We start from the raw sequence: 21,388 nt of genomic DNA, 5'->3' as shown, positions 1-21,388 counted from the left end.
ATTTAATTAACAGCCTTAATTAAAAAACAGCTGTTAAACATAACATCTCAGTCAATATTCGTGGCAAAAGTCTGTTACACCTTGAACGTACCAGACAAGTGTAATCGTTGCAAAACAATTCTTTATCATAACAACGTGACACAAGTAACCATTCGAGTTCGTAGCCTATGGGTTACATCGCACTTCAAACAGGAAACAGATAGAGCAAAAGTCTCAACATGGTGCACACTCATAGCCTTATTTTGGAAAAAATAGCTTGAAGAAGGTAAAGGGCCGCATTTTTTTTGCGATGTCTAGGCCCTAATACCTGGTGGTTGAGTCAAAGCAATTTTGACGAGAGCAACTCAAAGGTATAGGCCTACTCTATGTGCACCCGATCCGTTAGAAATTAGTGCATTTCTAAGCAAAAAGGTCTACTACAATTAGTGCATCCAAAGGATCATAAAGTCCGACTTTTAGGTCTCGGACAATGGACAATTTGACTTAACATTGTGCTTCAAAAGATTAAGTTTAATAATACTTGACCTACCTAAACCCAAACGCTAACCAGCACCCTAACCAAAATAATGTGCATTGAATTAATATTACATAAACGCTTTAGGCTCCAATACCTCAATTTGTAACGTAACAATCCTATGGTACCATAGACGAGAAACCATCTTATGCCCACCCGAGTTTGGGCTTGTTCACCAGCATTCAAATAATTATTACATTAACGCACATTATTTGAGTTAGTATTCGGGTTAGGGTGGGTCAAGTGTTATTAATGCTATCTCACACTTTTTTTTTTAAGACCGAATATGACAAAGAGTGATTGCGTTGGTGATAAGTTGGTCATTTGCCGACTAAATTAGCCAGACCGACCCAACAAGGAAAGGGAAATCAAGGTGAAATATTTAACACTTTAAAATGAAGTCAACATGCTATATAATGACATGCATAAACCTGTGACATTTGTCGCTGCTACACAATTTTTTGACAATAAACATAATATCACGATTATCACGGTCCCATTTCAGTTATTAGTTTTAGTTTAAGTTAGATAAATGATAAAAAATTAAGGTTTTTACATTTTGGCGCTGGTCTAGAATCGTACCACAGTTATGAAATCAAGGCACAAAATTTGAGTTAGGGTGCGGGTTAGCGTTTGGGTGTGGGTGGGTGAAGTATTATAATATTCTTTATTTAATACTAATACTTGACCCACCCTAACCCAAACGCTAACCCGCGCCCTAACTCAAATAATGTTTGTTGTGGTAGGATTCTAGACCAGCGCCGACATTTTTTATCTCATGTAAGCAGCGCGACATGGACTCAGCTTTTTCCAAAATACAATTTCTAACAAAATAATCAAGTTGAAGTACTTTCTCACTGTGTGCGAATTTATAACCTCTTTACATAATGGCCATTGCGTTGTAGCTTGTAGGCAGGGGGGTATCCAGAAATCCAAAAAGGAGGGTTTCAAATTGCCAACTTAGGGAATTCTCCTATTTTCGTCTGAAGTTAATTGCTAATGACGTCATAAAATAGTGATTTGTAATGACGTCATCAATAGGAAAAAATAAATATAAATCACCAATAAACGTCTAGCAAAAGCGACGTTTAGACGCAAAGCAACACGTGCGTCGTCGATATTCCTGCCAGGCGCCAGTGTGCCCGTCTGGAAAGTATGGAAGATCTCGCGGGTGCACGGCCGAAAAAGTTGGGGTGACCGGGTGCAACTGCGGTCAAAAGTGCACCCCGCTTTTATAACATATAGGAAAACCGGGTGCATATTTAATTTCCAGGGTTGTAAATCTAGTCTGTTGAGAAAAAAAATCGCGGGTGCACTTGCCATACTTTCCATAGTGGCCAGTGTGCAATCGTTAACTTTAGGTGATAGACTAAACCAGGGGCGGGCAACTTCTCCGGTCGGTGGGCCAGGATATGGCCAAATGAAGGACTTGGCGGGCCGGATTAAGCACTGTCAAAGCTTGCATGTTTTGTCGCATAATAGCGACTAACGTTGTACTCGTTAAACACGGCAACACGTTTTTGCCGACTTAAAGAATAATTTTGTTTAGATGTTATGAGATAAATAATTACACGTTAGGTAAAAATTTGTCAAAATTATTTCAAGTCAAAAACAATTAAAAATGCACATAAATCGTTTACAAAATCAAAAAAAACTATTATCAGCTTTTTTATAATTAACGTTATGTTAAAATGTTATTAAAAAAATTTTTTTTTAGTTATATTCAACGACATTTTTTTGCATAAAAATCACGACTTTAAAACAGGGTTGCCAGTTTGGATTTTTTAAAGCCAAATTTAAAAATTTAGGCTTTTTTTTAACCTCTTGGGATTTTTTCTTTTCAAAAAAAAGCCTTGGCTTTTTTAGGCTTTTTTTTTTTCATTCCAAAATTCCATGAGTTTTATGTTAAGAAGAGATCAAACTATCACAACAAGAGAAAAATTGCCACAAAAAAATGTACAAAAAGAGATAAAATACCAATAAAATTTTACAAAATGCGCTAAAAAATTAAGAAAAAATGCCACAAAACGAGAAATTCAATGTACAAGCATGATCATTTATTGTATTTTTATTAATTTAAGGAAAAACATAGGCTTGTTAGAGTTTGTAGTATTTTTGGCTTTTTTTTGAGGTGAGTTTATCTTTTTTTATTTTTTCCATCTGGCAACCCTGCTTTAAAACGCGCACGACAATCACATTTAGACCACTTTTAAGCAACGGGGGTTGTGACATTTACACGAACATCAGATATTAGTGTAGACAGCGAACAGCGAGGAACATTAAATGCGCCTAATAACTCTTTAGTTTTTATTGAAATAAATGAAGAAGTCTTGACTTAGCGTTGTCCATTGTCGAATACTCCTTTATTAATTAACCAACCTGAACGAAAGAGAAAAAACATCCTGTGTTTACAGTCGACCAAACAATTTCATTGTGTTTTACACAATTCAAAATTACTTTGTTTGCATATATTCTTATATATTTATCCAATAAAATTTGTGTTTATTGCTAGATAAAGTTGTAAGTATGGTTTCTAAAATTATGGTGAGTTCATGGAGATTACTTCATAGAAAGCATTTAAAAGTTCACTTTGGAACACAAATCTGGGAAAACGGGCCGCTTTCGCTTCTAATGTCGTGTCGTCATTTCACAGTGAGGTAAGTAAAGATAATTACTATAGATAGAGGTTTTTTAAAGTATGTAATAGCATTTCCTTGCGTCTTTCAATTAAAAAAACGTATTTCAAACTTGCCTGCTTGCCAATGCGAGGCAATTGATTCCAGGGGAGCCCTGATTTTGATACCCTGGTAAGTGCATAGAAGCGTCAAAAAGTTCATCCAATGCGGATACCGCAATACACACCATGTTGAATTAAAAAGTGTGACCACCACACACCATGTTGAATTAAAAAGTGTGACCACCTTTACAATGCCTTTCTTGGCGCCGCCCCGAATAATGAGTCCGACAGCTGCTGTGTATCACAACACATGGCCAAGTGTCGGCCTTAAGGAGAGCCAGTGGTCCGGATAGCAAACTCTTGAGAGACTTCTCCTCTAATAAGCTGTCCACATCCTTTAACCATCTAAAGCCAGGTTAAGGCCCTGGGTTCAAACCATCTTTGTCCAGAGTTTCTGATCCATACTGGAACTCCTCTTACGTTCGCTAGCTCTTGTCTATGCCCCAGCCAAATACTGTGCTTCTGTGTGGGGCAGAAGCGCTCACACCCATCTCATAAACAAGTGCCTCAATGACGCCATGCGCATTCTCACTGGCTGCCTGGCCCCACACAAGTCAAAGATTTTCCTGTCCTAACAGGCATTTATTCTGCTGAGCTTCGCCGCAGAGCGGCTATCCTCAATCAAAGGCTACCATCAGCACGCCCCTTTGTACGGTCTGCACACACATCACTGCAGGAAAGTAAAAGCTCTGTTGTAGCTGAATGGATGGCCACCAGTTGGGGTGAGGGAGCAAGAGTAAACCTCTCCACCACTGTCCCCAACACATCCAAAACACCTTGCTGTTTGGCCTGCCTCGGCAGGCCTGCAATCACCTTAACAAGTTTGGCATTTTATGCCTTACATAAGCAAGTGGGGACTGACGGTGCCCCATAGTATCAAGTGGGACAACTGGTCTAAGACTCTTAGAAGATATGACTATCCGCTGGCTTATCGACAGCTGCCAGGAGATTTGAACTAAAATATGAAAGAAGAAGATGATGATAAAAATTCACATTCCACAAATCTGCAGTTGGCAAATAAAGACTAAAGCAGTTATTATATGAATGTTAAAAAAGAGCATGTTGCAGCCAAAGCAAAAATCTACGACTTCAGGTGATCAACCAAAAGAAGAAGCATGCAAGTATTTTGACAGTTATCTCAACAAAATACCAACCCATTTAAACACTTTGTTATTTGATAGGGTTTTTTGGTGAACAAAAATGAACAACCCACATGCTCCTGCACAAAATACATGGCAGCCAATGGTTAAATAGTGATTTATTGTCGTAATAATCATTTAAATGACCCAAACTTATAGCTGAATTCTTGCGCAATATCTATTTTTATGTCACTGTTTTTTCGTATTACAATATAAAATGAAATTGATTCCCTTCATTTCGTGATAGGCTTCTGGAATGTCATTACGACTTGCTGCCTGATAGGTATGTTCCAGTATTTTACATCACAATAGGTAGTTAAGCAAATGTTTCAAGCTGCCACATAAATAAAGCACAATCATTTTATTAAATCAAATTTTTTGAATCACAATGCAAATTCGGAAACCTTTTTAGACCCTCAGTGAGCAATTGTCGCTTTCGCATCGGATAAGGAAATTACCTCTGCAATTCCTAAATTTCCTAAATTTAGTCTACCATAAAATCACATAACTCCCATCAGAGACTTTATTAGCATTGTAAAAAGTGCACCAAATAAAATGTAAAAAAGCCTAACACCGTTGCTGAGTAACTTCTACTGCCTGTTGCAGTTGATTTTTGTAAGCATAGTGATAGAAGAAGAAAGAGTGGAAAATCTGCAGGTTGTGGTATCACTATTTGATGCTACTATGCATTGTCCCAATTATGATATTGTATGATATGTTTGGTTTATTTATCCACAACAAAAGTAGAAAAGCTGATAACCTTTGCACTAGGGTGCTGTTGATCTTTTTAACAAAATGGATTTGATTTTAAAAAGCACTTATATGCACTGATGGTGCTGTCTTACAAAGGTTTCATACAAAGTTACAGCTTGAGTTAAATTTGGAGAAGTACACAAAAACTACCGAACTATGATTAGATTTGTTAGCCCTTGATCCAACCTATCCCCATTGTACTTAAGTAAAAAGAAAATATGAATGGCAATCCCTTTTGCCATCTCAAAATTATAATCAGCAAGATTGTTAGAAATGTCGATGATTGAAACTAAATCTTCATAAAAAATTACACTTTATGTATGTTGTTAAAGTTATATTCAAATTTTGTGAAGTTAGTTTGAACGCCAGTAAGAATTACTGTTTAATGTTATTTTGTAGAATAGAGAGAATTTTATATAAGCAGAGCAACTAACACCTATAACATAATTTAAATGTTAATCTAAAGCATATATTAAATACCAGAAAATTTGAAGGTAAAAATAGTACAGCAGAGAGTTCTAGGAGGCTGTATTCACAAATTCACAAATTTGAGTTTAACTGGCCAATATGAGAGTAATAATAATATATGCTCATGCCCTCCCAAAGACTGCTTCATGGCCCAATGGGAGTAGAGGGCCACAATTGGGAAACTTTGACCTAATATTGTTAGCACAGCCACTATGTGTCATTGTATGTGCACATTATGTAATGTTTGATTTTAGTGTAAGCATATTAGCCAGACTACCTTTTAATTTTATTTCATCTAAACAACTGTAACTTAAAAGAAGTTGTAAATTGTGATACATAACTACATAAAACTGAAAACATAAAACATGATCAGTCTGCATACTATGGCAAGTGCACACCAAGGTTTTTTAAAGCAATTAAGGTGCAAGAGATTTTGGGAATTGTTAACATAAGTTTCAAAAAATGATGCATTGTACACTAGAAGCCTTCAGAAAGGGTTACTGAAATCTGTTAGCCTAATCAGGATTATAGTGCAACCAAGGCCAGAAATCACAGCCTCAGGCCTAACCAGGACCACTGAATTGTAGTAGGATTTTTGAACATGAGTTGTGCAAATGATGTTTTATTTATACCTTAAATTTGGTGCTGCACTCCGTAAATTTTGGCGAAAAGTGCCATGAAATGCAGATTGGAAGCATAATAAAAACAGCTGATTGTTCCTAAATTTTAACTTTTTGCTTATATAGTATGTTCAATGATACATAATGACCCGAATCCAATTCTGCCATTTTTTTCAGGTAATTGGAACCGATATAATTTAATGTTTTACCGCGGATTGTTGTGCCTAATTGCACAAACGCGTGTGGTAAGTTGGCCTGTCGCCGCGGCGACCAATTTACAGTGCTTGCTTTAAATGTAACCTCATAGTGCAGTGTCAGCGTTTTTTCGGGCCACCAATTACCGCGTCTCGCGACAACGTTCGTCTGATAATTAAGTGTCAATCGAGCTTTATTGGGCGAGCGGCTAACGTGTAATGACTGGTGTGCAGTTTGCAATTTCCCTAAATGCGTTAAGTTGCAAAAGTAACATTACGTTATAAAACGTGCTGGCCGTCCACAAAATGCGCTATGGGGTTGCTTAAGGTCAACTTTAGGCCAATATTCAGGGAAGTTAAGCAGTTATGCACAACGTAATTGTCAAGAATTCGATAAGACTTAACAATGCTTTCAAAATCAGGACCGAATTGCTTAAGACTTCTGTGTGCAGTGTTGCATTTGCTCACTTTTGGCAAAAATATAAGTTTTGGACACAACTTGGACAGTACAGTTTACAGAACGGCTTCAGATGACAGTTGTTAAGAATGGTAAACATATGAGTTTTTTATTATAATGTACACATGTTAGAAAATTGTTTGGGCGATTTATTGCTGTGATTGTGGGCCCTGTAGGGTAGATTAAGATTAATCCCTTCCCCAAACAAAATCAAGGATAAATAATTTAATAAAAATATACTAGGATTCGCTATTCTGGATTCGTTATTCTAGATTTGAAACCTATTATTCTAGAATACCTTGGGATTCTACTTTGAACATCCTAGTGTTTAAGCATTATTACAATCGGGATCTGTAAATTAGGCAGTCAAATATATTCTGCCAACAATACAAAATTACTACTGCTAGTAATTTGTTACTATTACATTACAATCAAATTTTGGTTTCATCGTGCAAGCAACCCGGAAGAATTAGTTTTTAGGCGACCCAACTGTGAATTGTGACCCATAAGTTGGGCAACACAGCTTTATACAACCTCCCTTTATATTACACAGTCTTTGCTTATTTATCTGACAATATTGCTCATTCACATTTTTTCAGATGGCAATATTGACATTTTTGCTTAGCGAGGGTTTGTTTGGAAATAAGACAAATATTTTCATGGTTATTTTAATGTTTTAATTTACAACTTTTATTGTTGAATTTCTCTTTAGACTGGTATTTTGATTACTTCTTGCATCCGCTCCATCAATATAAGAGAACATTACTTGTTTCTGGGCAACTTTGTTAATGCTTTTACAGAACTAAATTAGAACCCGTTGGAGTTTTTGGAGAACGCATTGATGGGGACAAGTATAAAACTGGACAAACGTTTTTACATCAATTATTTGCTTATCGGGGAGTCATTCTCTTTCCTTGGACTGTTCGGATTTTTGAAAGAAAACAAGAAGATATTTCTAAACCAAGGTAAATCAAAAGTAGTTTAACATAAATTAGCAACAACATCAAAAATGCTGGTTACGTGTGATCATATTTTGTTGATAAAATTATGTTGGGTCATTCCATGTCAGTTTACCAGGCCATTATAGCCCACAGTTTCATATTCTTGAATTTTTTGATTTAATACAAATGTATTTATATATTGCCACCTGATTACCCGATTTAAATTTCTTGATAAAATTAGTTTTAGAGTAATTCTTTTTAAAAAAATAATCTATTTATTATACCTAAATTCTTTCTATATCAGAAGATGCAGCCTTTTTTGTAAGGTCATTGTGTTTATTAAAACGCAAAAAAAAGCGTTTGTTTAGTTTAAAATCCGAGTCCACACATCGTCATCCATACTACTAATGAAAAGTGTAATAAAACTACTTTGAGGAAACGCGATAACATTAGTTAATCTAGTTGAATGTCAACCTTTCAAAGTCAGGGCACACTTCGTGAGCGAAGCGAGCGTGATTTTATTTTGGTATAACGCCAATTTTTTTAAATTTCTTGCAAGTTTTCATTAGCCTACATTGCCGACAATAAAAAAAATGCTAAAAAATATATGTCCAATATTTGTGAATACGTTTTCCGTTTTCCGTTTGTCCGCGACGCAGCCTTTCACGGCACAACGGTAAAGAAGGACTGATCTAAATTTCAAAAGACAGCCTCGAAACGTAAACAAACCGAATGGAGAAGTATCATTCGCGCAAAGTGCAAACATTTTTCGCACTTACCTACTACCTAGTTGAAATAGTAAAAAAGTATTTGAAATGGACTTGTGTCTAGTTTATCAAAGAGGCGGCAGGCCGGATAAATTACATTGGCGGGCCAGATCCGGTCCTCGGGTTGTAGGTTGTCGACCCCTGGTCTAAATAGTAAAACAGAAAAGGTGCTGGCTGTCCCTTGACTGTTTGTCACTGATTGTATCTAAAATGGTTTAACTGAACCTCCCCACAATAGGAGTAAAAGTTATAAGGATATGACCTGTGTGGAAGAGGCATTTAAACTTTGACATGATATAAAAGTTTGCTAAATTTTACAGCCAAATATTTAAAATAATTGTGGCTATTTAACAATTAAATTACAATGGTGTATGTAAATCCTGAAATGGTCTGACCTCATACTCGCCTATAGCACTCAACACTTGGCTAAGCGTGTCTCACATCTTTTAAGTAACATAAACCATTGACATTTATTGGCCGGGAATCACTAACAGACATAAAACTTTAAGTTGTAACAGCAATTGTTAGATTTATGTGAAATCCAGGTACCAAACAGTTACGGACATAAGAAAAAACATTTAAAAAGATTTTCTTTTACTTTTTACTAGAGATAGACCAATATATATCGGTTTACCTATAATATCGCCCAATATTTGGCTTCTACTGTTATATTGGTATCTGTAAATGTAGGGTGTTACTTTGGCCGATATTTTAGTACAAGAATATGATAATTTTTTTTAACAACTTATTTTTTTGATCAAAAAAATTTGGGTTTTAACATGATGCCAAGTTAATATGCAAAATAATAGTTTAATAATTAATAAAGGTATATAAACTAAAACATTATTTGGATTTTATTGTTAACTTATTCAAGTTTTGAACATTTCCCTGGTATATAAGGTAGCGGTTATCGGGTGACAAAATTGTAAAAAATTGTGTATAGGTATCGGTCTAAAAAAGTGATAACGGTCGATCCCTATTTTTTACTCTGTAGAAGTTTTGCGTGGTTCTTTGACCTAAATCGCTATCAAATAATTTTCAGTAAGGTTTATTGTATGGCATCTGTATAAGTTTTCTCATGCGTAATCAAAGGATGAGGATAAAACCTGTGTAGTATCAATAAATGTCTGCCTTAGATGATATTCTAGCAAATACATAATCCCATTACGGCATCCAACAGAAGGAAAATCCGTAAATCCCATTTAAAAGTGAAAAACATCGCAATAGATGCAATATTTTGTGAACTTTGGCCAAATTTTGCATTGGTAAATATACTGTAGAAAGCCATTAAGCTTTAACTTGAGGTTTTAAAGTAAAAATTGGCATGACCATGTCCATTTCCATAAAAAAATTAAAAAATCCATAACATTTTTAATAACTTTTACTTTAATATAGTGAAAATGAAGAAGTTTTTCTTTTGAATAAATCAATTCCTCAATTTGAAACATACTACCAAGTGTTAGTGGATTCTCGGGATTCTCCACATATTGTAAGAAGCTTTTCATTATAATTTTAGCTCTACTATAATGTTGTAGAATTATGTGTCGTATAATAGGCAGTACAAAGTGAAGCAGTAACGTTTCTTTCTGCAAGTGGACCTGGTGCTGAAAATCAACGATCACTTTATACTATTCCTGGTATAGATTATGTTTCACATAATGATATATTGCCATACACTTCTGTGGAAAGTATACCTATTCAACATGAACTCTTCGATAAGTTTCTTGAGCGAGCATCAACTACAGGTATTTATAACTGTTTTTGTAAAATTATTATTTTTTAGTTTTTTTTGTTCTCTAGTCATTTGTATGTTTGGTTAAAAGATAAAAACCATCACTTTCAAATAAGAGAGGTAGAACCTTGGTCTACATCAAAAATTGCACTAACAGAAAAAGTAATGTTTAATGACTAGCGGTGATCTAAGTAGACTCCCAGGGGATTCTAGAATATTAGGTTTTGAATCTAGAATAACTATTCCAGAATATCAAATCAGAGTATGTTTATATTAATCATTAAACTTCTGTTTTGCTCGGAGGGGTTTAATCATAATATACCCTACAGGTCCAGCAATTAACAGTAAAACACTTTGTTAACATGTGTACAGTATATTGTAATTAAAAAATTATCTCCCAATATTTACCATTCTAAACAACCGCCATTTAAAATAGTTGTATAAACTGTTATGCATAACTATATTTCAAAAAAACATGAAACATGAAACATAATACAAATACCAAGTTGTTATCACAACTTAATATTTTGCCCATATAGTGAGTGCAATGCAACACAATGAACTCTTCAGTAATTCATTCACATTTTATAAAGCATTGTTGTGTGTGAGTTCTGCTTTACTACAAGTCTGTTAAGCAGTCAAATATTCTGCTGCAAAGAAGCAAAGTTATTATTGCCAGTAATGCATAGCCAACACTTGTCATTTACACCATACATAACCTCTCTGAATATTGGCCTGAAGTTGACCTTAGTAAACCCGTAGCGCACTTTGTCCAAGGCCAACATGTTTTAGGAGGGAAATTTACTTTTGCAACTTACTGCATTCAATGAAATTACGAACTCTGCACCTGGCATTACATTAGTTCAGTGTTTCTTAACCTTTTCTACTTGGTGGCGCACGTAGAGACATTTGAAAACGCCGCGGTGCACTTTGCGAGCGAATCAAGTGCCAAATTTTTGAGGTGTACCGGTATTTCTTTTAAATTGCTTGCAATTTTTAGTTATATAGGCTTTACAGTTGCATATCTTTGAAGAGACTCAAGCCTTGAGACCAAAATAAGAATAACATCAACTTAATATAAAAGTCTGGAATAAAAGTCAGTTAGGAATAAGGCGTAAATAAGACTAAAACCTAATAGTCGTAATAATGACGAAATCGGAATTAGACCTAAATCACCAAAATAAGGCCTATATAACCTCCTATCTAACCCCAAGCCCCACCTATAACTATCACTAACTTCCCTAATATTTTCAACCCTAACCCAAATGCTAACACCACAAACTACCCGCCCATATGCTCAAACAGGGGCAAAAAATCCAGGGCCAAAACAGCGGCGCCCAAATGTCGTCAGCAAACGTCCAATGCCAAACAGGTGTTCCCCAATCATCCCATACCCTTTCCCTTCAGTCTAGGACGTTAAGTATTTTTTCGATAAATTTTGGACTTATTTTGACATGTTTAGATTGTTTAGGTCTCATGTAGACTATTTTAGATCTTATTCTGTCATGGTTATTACTGCGAAGGAGATATTATATGTCGGTGGTCTTAATACTATGGTATTATAGATTATCTGATTTAGATGCTGTTGCTTTGAAGGTTTTATTGTGCTTTGTACTTGAAAGTAGGGTGGAATTAATGAGCTAAGCTTAACAGGAAAGTAAAAAATAATTTTTACATAACACAAAATTTTTCCTTTTGCTCGCGGCGCACCTGGCAACCTTCCATGGTGCACCAGTGCGCCGCGGCGCACCGGTTGAGAAGCGCTGCATTAGTTTCTCACTAAATAACACTTGATTGACACTTATCCAAGACCGAAAGTAATTGTGCTACTTGGCTTTATTTGACACAAGCACTATAATTGTGGCGCCAACTTGCTACTTGCTTCTACAGTTAGGCGCAACCTTCTGCGGTAAACAAAGAAATTATATCGGTTTTAATTACCCCAAACAACCCGACAGATTGGTTACCAATTTAATTTGGATTTAAATCTAAAGATTCAATATTTTAAAGTGAAGTAAAAAAGTGTCATTAGTAGGGATGTTCAAAGAAGAATATTGAATCCTAAGTGTGAATCTTGATTTTTGTAAAGTGAAATTTGGTGTAAACTTGTAACCAAATAAAAATTTAAAGATTAGGTTTAAATATTTGAATCAGATAAAAATTCCGATTAAAACAGCTAAACTATCCACAATTTATCTGTGAGGTGTCAATTGAAGGTGCACTAATTTATACACACCCTTGCAGGGTTGGGGTTTTGCACATGGTAATGAAACTGAAGTTAGCCCCGATCTTGTGACTTTATCAAATAATTTATGTTGTTATCAATACTACTGATCATGGCCTTACTGTGTTAATTTGCGACAAAGTATTTAAAATGCCAGCTATTTAGCGCGAATTAATGAGAAAATGGCTTACAATAACTGCTTGTGAAACTGCAACAACGAATATCAGGGTTGTTCCCCAAGCAAAAATCAATCGGCACTCACCCGGACTAAATAACACTTGCCAAATGTGCTGGCAAGCCGTCTGCATTTCCTTCGTAGCACGGTCACTTCTTGGGTTATTGTTAACCTGGCTTATAGTTTCTATATGTAAACATTAGTGTTATAAAAGGTTGGTCATTTATTTCCATGCATGGTTTGCATGGATGAACAAATTAATGACCCATAAAGCAGTTTACACCTAAAACAATGTTTTTTAGCCGAAATATTTTTTACAATCTTTAGTGAGAAAAATAATACTGACAATTTAGTAGCCACGGCCTGCCTGTTTCCATTTTTCTAAAGATCCTTGCGCTCTCTTTTTTTTCGTATTCTGTTTTGTATGCTTTAAGGACGTTTCACCGCAGGTTGCTTCGTGCCACAAAGAAAACGCATTCCGCCTAACACTATAGTTGATTGAGCAGCAAATAATGACTAAATAGTTGTAAATTTACAACTAAACCATACATTCGCAAAGTTAGCAACCATAAACCATATGCACCAGAGGTTCTGTGCTGCGCGACACCCTATAGTGGGTTGTTTCAATTTTCCAAGGGCATCTGCAATGGTTTCGATTTGTATCTAAACATACAATAATTGCAATATAAATGATTTACATACAGTTATATTTTAAGCTTTGGCTTGGTTGACCGACGTCCGACATGAACTTTAAGAGGTCGCAACAACATACTTACGTAGACTAATTGCTAATTCTCAGCTATAGTTGCGCAAGTAGGCTATATTTAAAAAATATAGAGTGTTTAGTGGGCTGTTTCGGTCCATCAAGACATCTCAAAAACACTGCTTACTAATATTATTAGAACTTATTGTTACCAAAAACTTCAGCGATTGCTTATACTTTTCTTATACAGATGATTTATTAAATACAGTAAAGTAAAATTCTTACCGCTGGGTACATCGCAAATCCTATAAACTTTTTCAAAGGCACCAATGACCGGGTTAAACATTGAAAAATTAACAACGTTTAAGTTAAACAATAAACCTTATAACTATTTACAATTACAACTGCATGTCTTTTGATTGTTTGCCGGTAAACGATTTTTCAAAACGGGACAAAGAGTCTTTATTACGAGCTTTGAACGTGACTTCTATTAACCTTATTATTTGTGTAGTGTTGAATGTATTTGCGCCTTAGTGTTTACGGATATAACTGGCGCTAAGAATTTTTTTTTGTTTGCTAGTGGTGCTTAACACCCAGTTTTCGTACACCAAATAATTAAATTTCTCCTCAAAGCCACTCCCAGTCGAGCAAGTGGTTATCAATATCATCACTCGCCTGGAGCGATTTGCACTCGCATTGGCGAGCAGGCGAGTGCATAATCCCAACCCTGAATATACAAGCACATTCCACACTGTAACGGTGCGGTGAACACCAAGGCCAACCATAGAAGAACTTTGTAGTGAACGAAAATCAAAAGGCAGGTTAAATTGTTATCAGTGAATAGCAATCAACTAGGATGGAAAATGGCGCCAATATTTTTGGTGAGTGTAATTTCGTCTGTGGTGTGTTGGTAGACACTTAACCCTGTCCTGTCCTTGACAAACCACATCACGAAATGTAGAACAACTATACATCCCTTTTTAGTTTATTGGGAATGCTGTCAGAATTTATAATTGTTATTGTTGAAAGGTTGTCAAGCTTAGTAATTTTCCCACTTTGCCTTATTTCTAAGTGTATTTAATTATTAATAAACTGCAATGACAGGTGATTGTGCTTCTTGGAGATTAAGGAACTGTGCAATTAAAAAAATCTATGCAGCCGACTAAATATTTTTCTATAGCTGGTATATATCTTTGATATATCATTATGGTCAATTGCTAACATTCTCTAAATCCGGTTGGGTACATTGCCAAAAAATATGTATTTTTTTAAAGTACATTTGTATATAAATATGTATATATATATTGAAAATTGTAAATGCTCTGTTTACTCTGGGCAACGCTAAGCGTTTCTTAAATTTGTTTATTATTGAGTGCCCATTTGTAAGTTTATCAGGTTGATTCTTTTTCTCGTGAGGTGGGGTGTGTAATATTTCATTAGGATTTGATTTTTTTAAGAGCTATCAAAACTATACTTTTTTCAGAATTCTCTGGTACAGAAACTCTAAAAAAGTGGCAAGTAAAAAATCATTCCTGTCTTGAGTTAAATAAAGTACACAAGGAAACAACTTTTAACATAAAGGTGACAGCCATGCCATTTTTCCTTGGATTCAAGGTTTGTGCAAGATAGTTAGTCAGTTAAACACATATTTGCTTGGGTGAGGAAAATATAAACATGTATTTTATGACACCAACTCATGTTGTCATAGTTTTGTGGATTCGTTTAACTAAAGTAATTGTCAATCTTAACAACAATTAAACATTCAGTGCACCAGTTTGCACGCTTTGTTGATATTCTGTGAAATTCTTTGTGCACATATACAAGTGGTATATTTTGCATTCTTCTTTCAGCAATTTGAACAGCAATATATTTGTTAGCATATTTTTGTTGTAGAGCACGGACTTTTTTCAAACCTATCATATGTTGGGTATAATTTCTCTAGACCTCTAAGTTACTTGTGGTTCCTGGCTAATGGGCTATTTCATATACAATCATCAAAACCTTGTAACAACCTGTCTCAGATTTTATTTTTATATTTAGTTATGTTTGATCAAATTCCAATAAGTTAGAAAGTTCTGTCATTTTAAAATTTAACCACATGGATGTTTTTAAACACCCACAAACATAAAAATAGAAAAAAATGCTATAGTTCAAGTCAAAATGTAAAATCCTTTGGGGTCTATCGCTTGCAAGACAATGTGGTTCGTTTGATGGCAGTAGCTGTCAGATAAATTTAGGCTTAGCATGATTATTACAAATAAAACTTATTCTGTAATATTCCATAATGTAACAACGTATTTGTAAGAATCGTTCTAAAAGTACAAGATACTAATACCCCAATGCTAGTCGATACATATGAAGTGCTGAAGTTTAATTTATAATGCACACACAATCACACATTATAGTTAGATCTGTAAAGTTATCTCATTGAAACCACTCACGATGTGAAATATCAGTTGTTGCACACTAGTCACACAGTTAAATCAGCTATTACCAAAAAACCTTGCTGCGAATGAATTAATAACTAGTGATTAATATAATGATAGCATAAATAAACCACTAATAATAAGTATGCATTTTCAACAAAACGGACACCTATGAGCCACACTAATGATGCACATTGCACAGGCATTGGCATGTTGCCACGTTTATTTAAATTAGTCCTGAACTTGACCAATCATGCATAAATTTAGTTCTGAATAATGTTAAGTTACTCCCCTTACTGCAGTGGTTCTCAACCTTTTTTTCACTGCGTACCACCTCAAGCTTCTATGATCTTGTTGCATACCAACAAAATGTCGAAAAACTTAACTTTACTCAAAATGTATATAGGATTATTAACAGGGGTGGATTAGCTAATTAGTTAGCCCTGAAATTTTAAAACAAATGCGGCCCACCCCCAAAAAGTTTCTCTTTTTTAAACTTGCAAGATAAGTTTTGTGATTCTTTGTTGTTTTGCTATGATGTCATAAAAGAAATATGCATAGATGTTCCGGAAAGATAATAGTTCCTATCGTTAAAGAAGCATACAAAATTTAACTATACAATCATTACGATGAATGTATAGTTTACAATAAAAAAAATGCTTAACCTTTTAGTAAAACTGTAATTTTACTTAAAACCATAATGCGTACAGCGTACCACCCCAAATGACTTCGCGTACCATTAGTGGTACGCGTACCACAGGTTGAGATCAACTGCCTTACTGTGTTCTATTTTATTAATGCCTTCTTCTAGTGGCCGCCTCTGTCTCAGAGGAAAAACAGGTCTAATATGACCTTTATTTCACTTATGCTATTTACATACTTTGTGCTGTTTACAGCTACTTTTATTGGTTTATAAGATCAAATTTTATATTTATGCTTTATTGATTTTTGGTAACCTTTATTCATTTAATTAGGGAACCAGATGTTGTAATCGTCCCTTGTATTTATAACCTTTTAGCTGATAGAGACTTTAAAAGACATTTAAATTTGACATGCCATAAGAAAAGGACCAAAAGCAAAGTTTAAGAACAAATAAAGTTAACCAAAACTTTGCTAAACCTGATTCTGTTTGTATACATCTTTTTTGGCTTTGTCACATAGATCATGTAGCTTTTGTCATTTTTTTCTTAAATCAATCCCCTTTCTTTTCTTTTTTAGTACAAACAGAGGGGCAGACAAACAATGAAAAAAATGTATTTAAAATAATCCTAGGCCTAGCATAAATTCACACTAGCACTGCTTAACTAGCCAGACTTGATTTTGCAATGTTTTCAGTTTTAACTTGTGTTTTGTCTTGCTGAACATGTTCATAAACAGAAAATTAATAGCAATGATTTTAATTGACCTGAAATATTTTTGTTTTATTAGGAATCATCAACTACGCAACCTGCTGAATATTGGGTAAGCTAATATTTTTAAATTCTCTAAACGTGTTTTAAGGATTGAAAAAAAAACACTATTATTAATCATTTCAAACAATATCATGTACAATATATATTGAATTTCTTTAAAATTCATTTACACATTTTAAGCCCCTGGCAGTGGAAACTTATTATTTAGAGAATCAGAAAAAAATACAAAAAATATTCAGCCTGACTAAAATAAATACTTCTATTTTTCAATTATTGCACACTTTAAACTGGTGTTCCTGTATAATTATATGGCAGCAGCATAGTTATTTATTACGCTGTGCTACTCGTTATTATGAAGTGATTATGGTATATATTTAAATTTTTCACAATATTTTTGTTAGTGGCGATATTGCATACGAATTGAAAATCTTGGTAGCGCCAATGTGAGGCTACGAGAGCGCCACTGGAGAATAATAAGCAACGGATCAGTAAAAACTGTCCGCGGACGGGGTGTGATTGGCCGGGTAAGAATAGGAATAAGTGCCGCATTGCCATAGGTCAGTGGTTCTCAAGTTTTTTTCGAATTCCTCCCTTACAAGCCCAAACACTATTCATTCCTCCCCAGAAAAAAAACACAAGGTATTATTCTACCTTTTTATGTATTACTTTGATGTAATTTGGACTCGCTAATCGTCTGAAAGTTCAGCTTGTTTGAACGTATAACGTAGGTATTGATTTTATACCTGTGAAAAATGCCTGCATTGGTCTTTAATGTCTATAACTATGAAGAAACAATATACTAAGATCACGGGCCTAATATACTTTTTACAACACCAATCATTATAGTTAAATAAACTTTTTATTGTATTTAACGATTAAATAACTTCTTTTTATGTCCACTTTTCCTCCACAATTACTCCCTGGAGCAAATTTCCTCCCCAAATTAAAAAATTCCTCCCTAAGGGAGCCAAGTGGCTCACTTTGAGAACCACTGCCATAGGTTTTGTTAAATAAAACAAACAATAGGCCTTAAGGTCATTAAAATTTTGGGCAATATGCAGCTATGTTTAAAATAGTAACTCAAATATTTTTCATTGTTATTTAGCTAGAAATTAATGAGCTGTGCAGATTACAAACAATTCGCTTCTCTTGAAAAAATAATAGCATTTTCTAATATAACAATAAACATGACACCTTGAAATAAATGTTTAGGAACCTCTTTTAAGTGGAGATCAGCCGGCATTCCAATACAGTAGTCATATCTCTTTACAAGCACCGAATGGACATATGTGGTAATTATAAACTATATACAATTACATATACAAAGGCACATTTTTGTAACAAGATTTTGTTAAAGGGGTATATTTCGTCTGGAGACAGAAAATGGTGAGCAATTCGATGTGCGCATTCCAGCTTTTGCCCTAGAAAGTAAACCATCCACATCTTCAACAAATAGCGATGTATAACTATACTATTCTTATGTGTTTTTTGTTCGTATTTCGCAAAAAATTATGAAAGTAAATAAGTGTTTTAACTTAACCGAACATCTGTCTTGCTTTTTCTTCCTTAATTGATAATAGCTTTTAAACTTAAGGTTTGAGTGTAGTTCATTTGTTTGGATTGAAATTTTTTGACGTTTTGAGCTGCGGTTTTATGTCTTTAATATCATTCCCTGATTTTTTAAACACATTATGTTTAAACTATGTTTTTGTTTAAAGAAGTCGTTTTTGTAAAACGTTCATTGTTTTGCATTGAACTCACTACCTACCAACAAATAACTTTTGCAACAACATGGTGCTGGATTTATTCTAGATGAGAAACTTATTATTCTACAATATCCACGTATTCCACTTGAAAATTCCTTAGTTATAGGAAGGGTGAATTTATACCCAGTAAAAAGCCCAGTTCTAAGCCACTCGTTCCTGTTGTTTAAACCAGTGGTTCTCAACCTTCTTAGCTTACGGACCGGTAAAATTACAAAACAAATTTTGCGGACCGTCGGACCCCCCAAAAATTAAAATCAACCCAAAATGTAATTACGACAAAAGTAAACCTCAATGTAATGAGCAATTTACTGCTGTCTTTTTGATATCATACGTGTTTTAACGTGGTTTTATTGAAGTTTTTCACGTAACTGGTCTTAATGTTTAATACTTAAACGAGTTGTAGCCCTTGTATATTTCAACAGGTGAGACATGACCACCGTGCTATCTGACTCCACTAAATCGAAACTAAAACAAACTGCCATTGTAATTTAAAGAGCATACTGTCAGGTCGCTTCTAGATTAATTGTATATTCACATAATTTAGCATATTTCGCTTTCAATAAAAGAGCTTACAGCGCAGTAAAAACACGTGTTGCCAGTAAGGCATGCATCTGTTGACTGTAGTTTTTAATCAAGCAGCCGCGTGACACTATATAGCACAAGAGCGACTGCGTTGGGGATTAGCTAAGCCAAAATGCCGGCTGGATTTGCCAGAACGGCCAGGAAAGGAAAATGGTATTGAGGTGAAATATTTAACAGGCGAACATGCTATAATTACAAGCACAAACAGACGTGCGTCGTTTCTCTACACCCTTTTTTAAACAGTTGGGCACAACACTTGTAGCAATGTGACGTACGATAAAGTTAGTTTAAAGTACACCATTAACTCTATGTTACGTACCAATGCTGCAAATTACAGAACTGGTTAAGTTCTAAATTTGATGGACGAGCAGCTTTCAGCGACTTGCACTTTGTAATTGAGATAAAATTGTAAGATATTTGGCGGACCGGCGATTGAGAGCCACTGGTTTAAGCCGTCAATTTAGGATAACACGTGCAGAGGCGTAGCTAGGTGGGTGCGGTGGGGTACATATGTCCCCGGGCGCCAAGGTACAGGGGCGCCAAAATGAGGCTATCAAAAGCCAAAATGAGGCTGCTTCTTCTTCAAATACAATGTTCTATTAAGATTTGAATCGTTTTTTCGCATAAAGTAAGGTTTATTATGCAAATGTAATAGAAAGTGTGATTAAACATGGAGGAGGGGGCGCCAATTTTATAGTTTGCCCCCGGGCGCAAAATACCCTGGCTACGCCTCTGGACACGTGTTACATTTTATATTAGCTGCATAGAATTGGTTTATTTAAAACACGTAAGTAAGTTGAAACATCCGTAATTGCTTACACATACGTTAATTATGTTTCGCGTCATCGCAGTTTAAAACAACCAAAGTTCAACTATCGAATCTGAGTACAGCCGATTAACCAAGTCCCGTGTCCGACCCCGACTCCATTGCCCTATATTCTACCAAAATAAGGTAATATAGGTGGCGATAAAGTAATCCATTATTGGTGGTGTCATACTTACCCACATAGAAAATGTGGAACAACATTACACCCTATGCTTATTCTTCCTTCGCGATTTACAATTTGCTGCCTTATCGGTTCCAAGCTTCGTCGGACTCTCCACCCCTAACCTAAAACAAGCCCAGGTATAAAGACGTCAAAATGACGCCTTTTTTAAACGTCAATACCATATATAACCGATCGTCCCATACCGTCTTCCTAAGTACGTCATTAAAGCCATTTTAGATATTTTAACCGATCAATTTACGACTTCTGCCAGGTTTAGGTCTTAATCTGTCCTAGATATTAGCCAACTGCGTAAAATTTGGTCCGATTTTTCCGTTATCTTTACTGTGTTATTTTAATTTCTGCTTACATTTAAAACTTTTAATTTTGTGTATGATCCGCGCAAATGACAAATTTATGGCCCCCCCAATATATCTAGGTCCACCCATCGTGTTGTAGACTAATAATCTTAGCTTATGTCAATTAAGACAATACCACTCTACGATAATTTTTTAACCTAAAAAAGCAGAAATTTTAACCTATAAAATTAAAATGTCCTCAAAATAATTTTATTTGGCAAAATGTTGACCTAGGTTGAAATTGATTAATATTGGCGTCGTGAGCCATTTGTTTTTGGGTGTTTACTGACAACCGATGGAACGCAAAAATCAGTTTTGTTTTGAACACAACTCTTGAAAATGCGTAGTACCCTACATATGTTGGACATATTAAAAACACAAACAGCTATAAAAATGCCCAGGAAAAAAATTAAAAAATGATAAGAAAATTTAG

At 35.0% G+C, this 21,388-nt stretch overlaps 1 protein-coding gene across 1 annotated transcript; it reads left to right on the top strand.

The window, feature by feature from the left end:
* The first annotated feature begins 3,033 nt into the window (after positions 1 to 3,033).
* On the top strand, positions 3,034 to 19,534 carry LOC146168111 (polymerase delta-interacting protein 2-like). The gene is made up of 9 exons (XM_083391635.1): positions 3,034 to 3,171; positions 7,683 to 7,847; positions 9,986 to 10,079; positions 10,146 to 10,335; positions 14,908 to 15,038; positions 17,279 to 17,311; positions 17,664 to 17,786; positions 18,475 to 18,554; positions 18,620 to 19,534. The coding sequence occupies exons 1-9, from the start codon at positions 3,041 to 3,043 to the stop codon at positions 18,726 to 18,728; spliced, it is 1,056 nt and encodes a 351-aa protein (XP_083247761.1). The 5' UTR covers positions 3,034 to 3,040; the 3' UTR covers positions 18,729 to 19,534.
* Positions 19,535 to 21,388: the final 1,854 nt, after the last annotated feature.

Source organism: Ascidiella aspersa, chromosome 1, assembly GCF_963924565.1.
Source record: "Ascidiella aspersa chromosome 1, kaAscAspe10.2, whole genome shotgun sequence".
Classification (NCBI taxonomy): domain Eukaryota; kingdom Metazoa; phylum Chordata; class Ascidiacea; order Phlebobranchia; family Ascidiidae; genus Ascidiella; species Ascidiella aspersa.
This window is presented reverse-complemented; position numbering and strand designations above follow the sequence as displayed.

Excerpts from the sequence above, each read along its gene's own strand:
- LOC146168111 (XM_083391635.1), top strand. The coding sequence starts at position 3,041 with ATGGTTTCTAAAATTATGGTGAGTTCATGGAGATTACTTCATAGAAAG. Across the intron at positions 7,848-9,985 it reads GAAGATATTTCTAAACCAAG|TGAAAATGAAGAAGTTTTTC; the intron begins GTAAATCAAAAG and ends ACTTTAATATAG. Across the intron at positions 17,312-17,663 it reads CGCAACCTGCTGAATATTGG|TGGCGATATTGCATACGAAT; the intron begins GTAAGCTAATAT and ends TATTTTTGTTAG.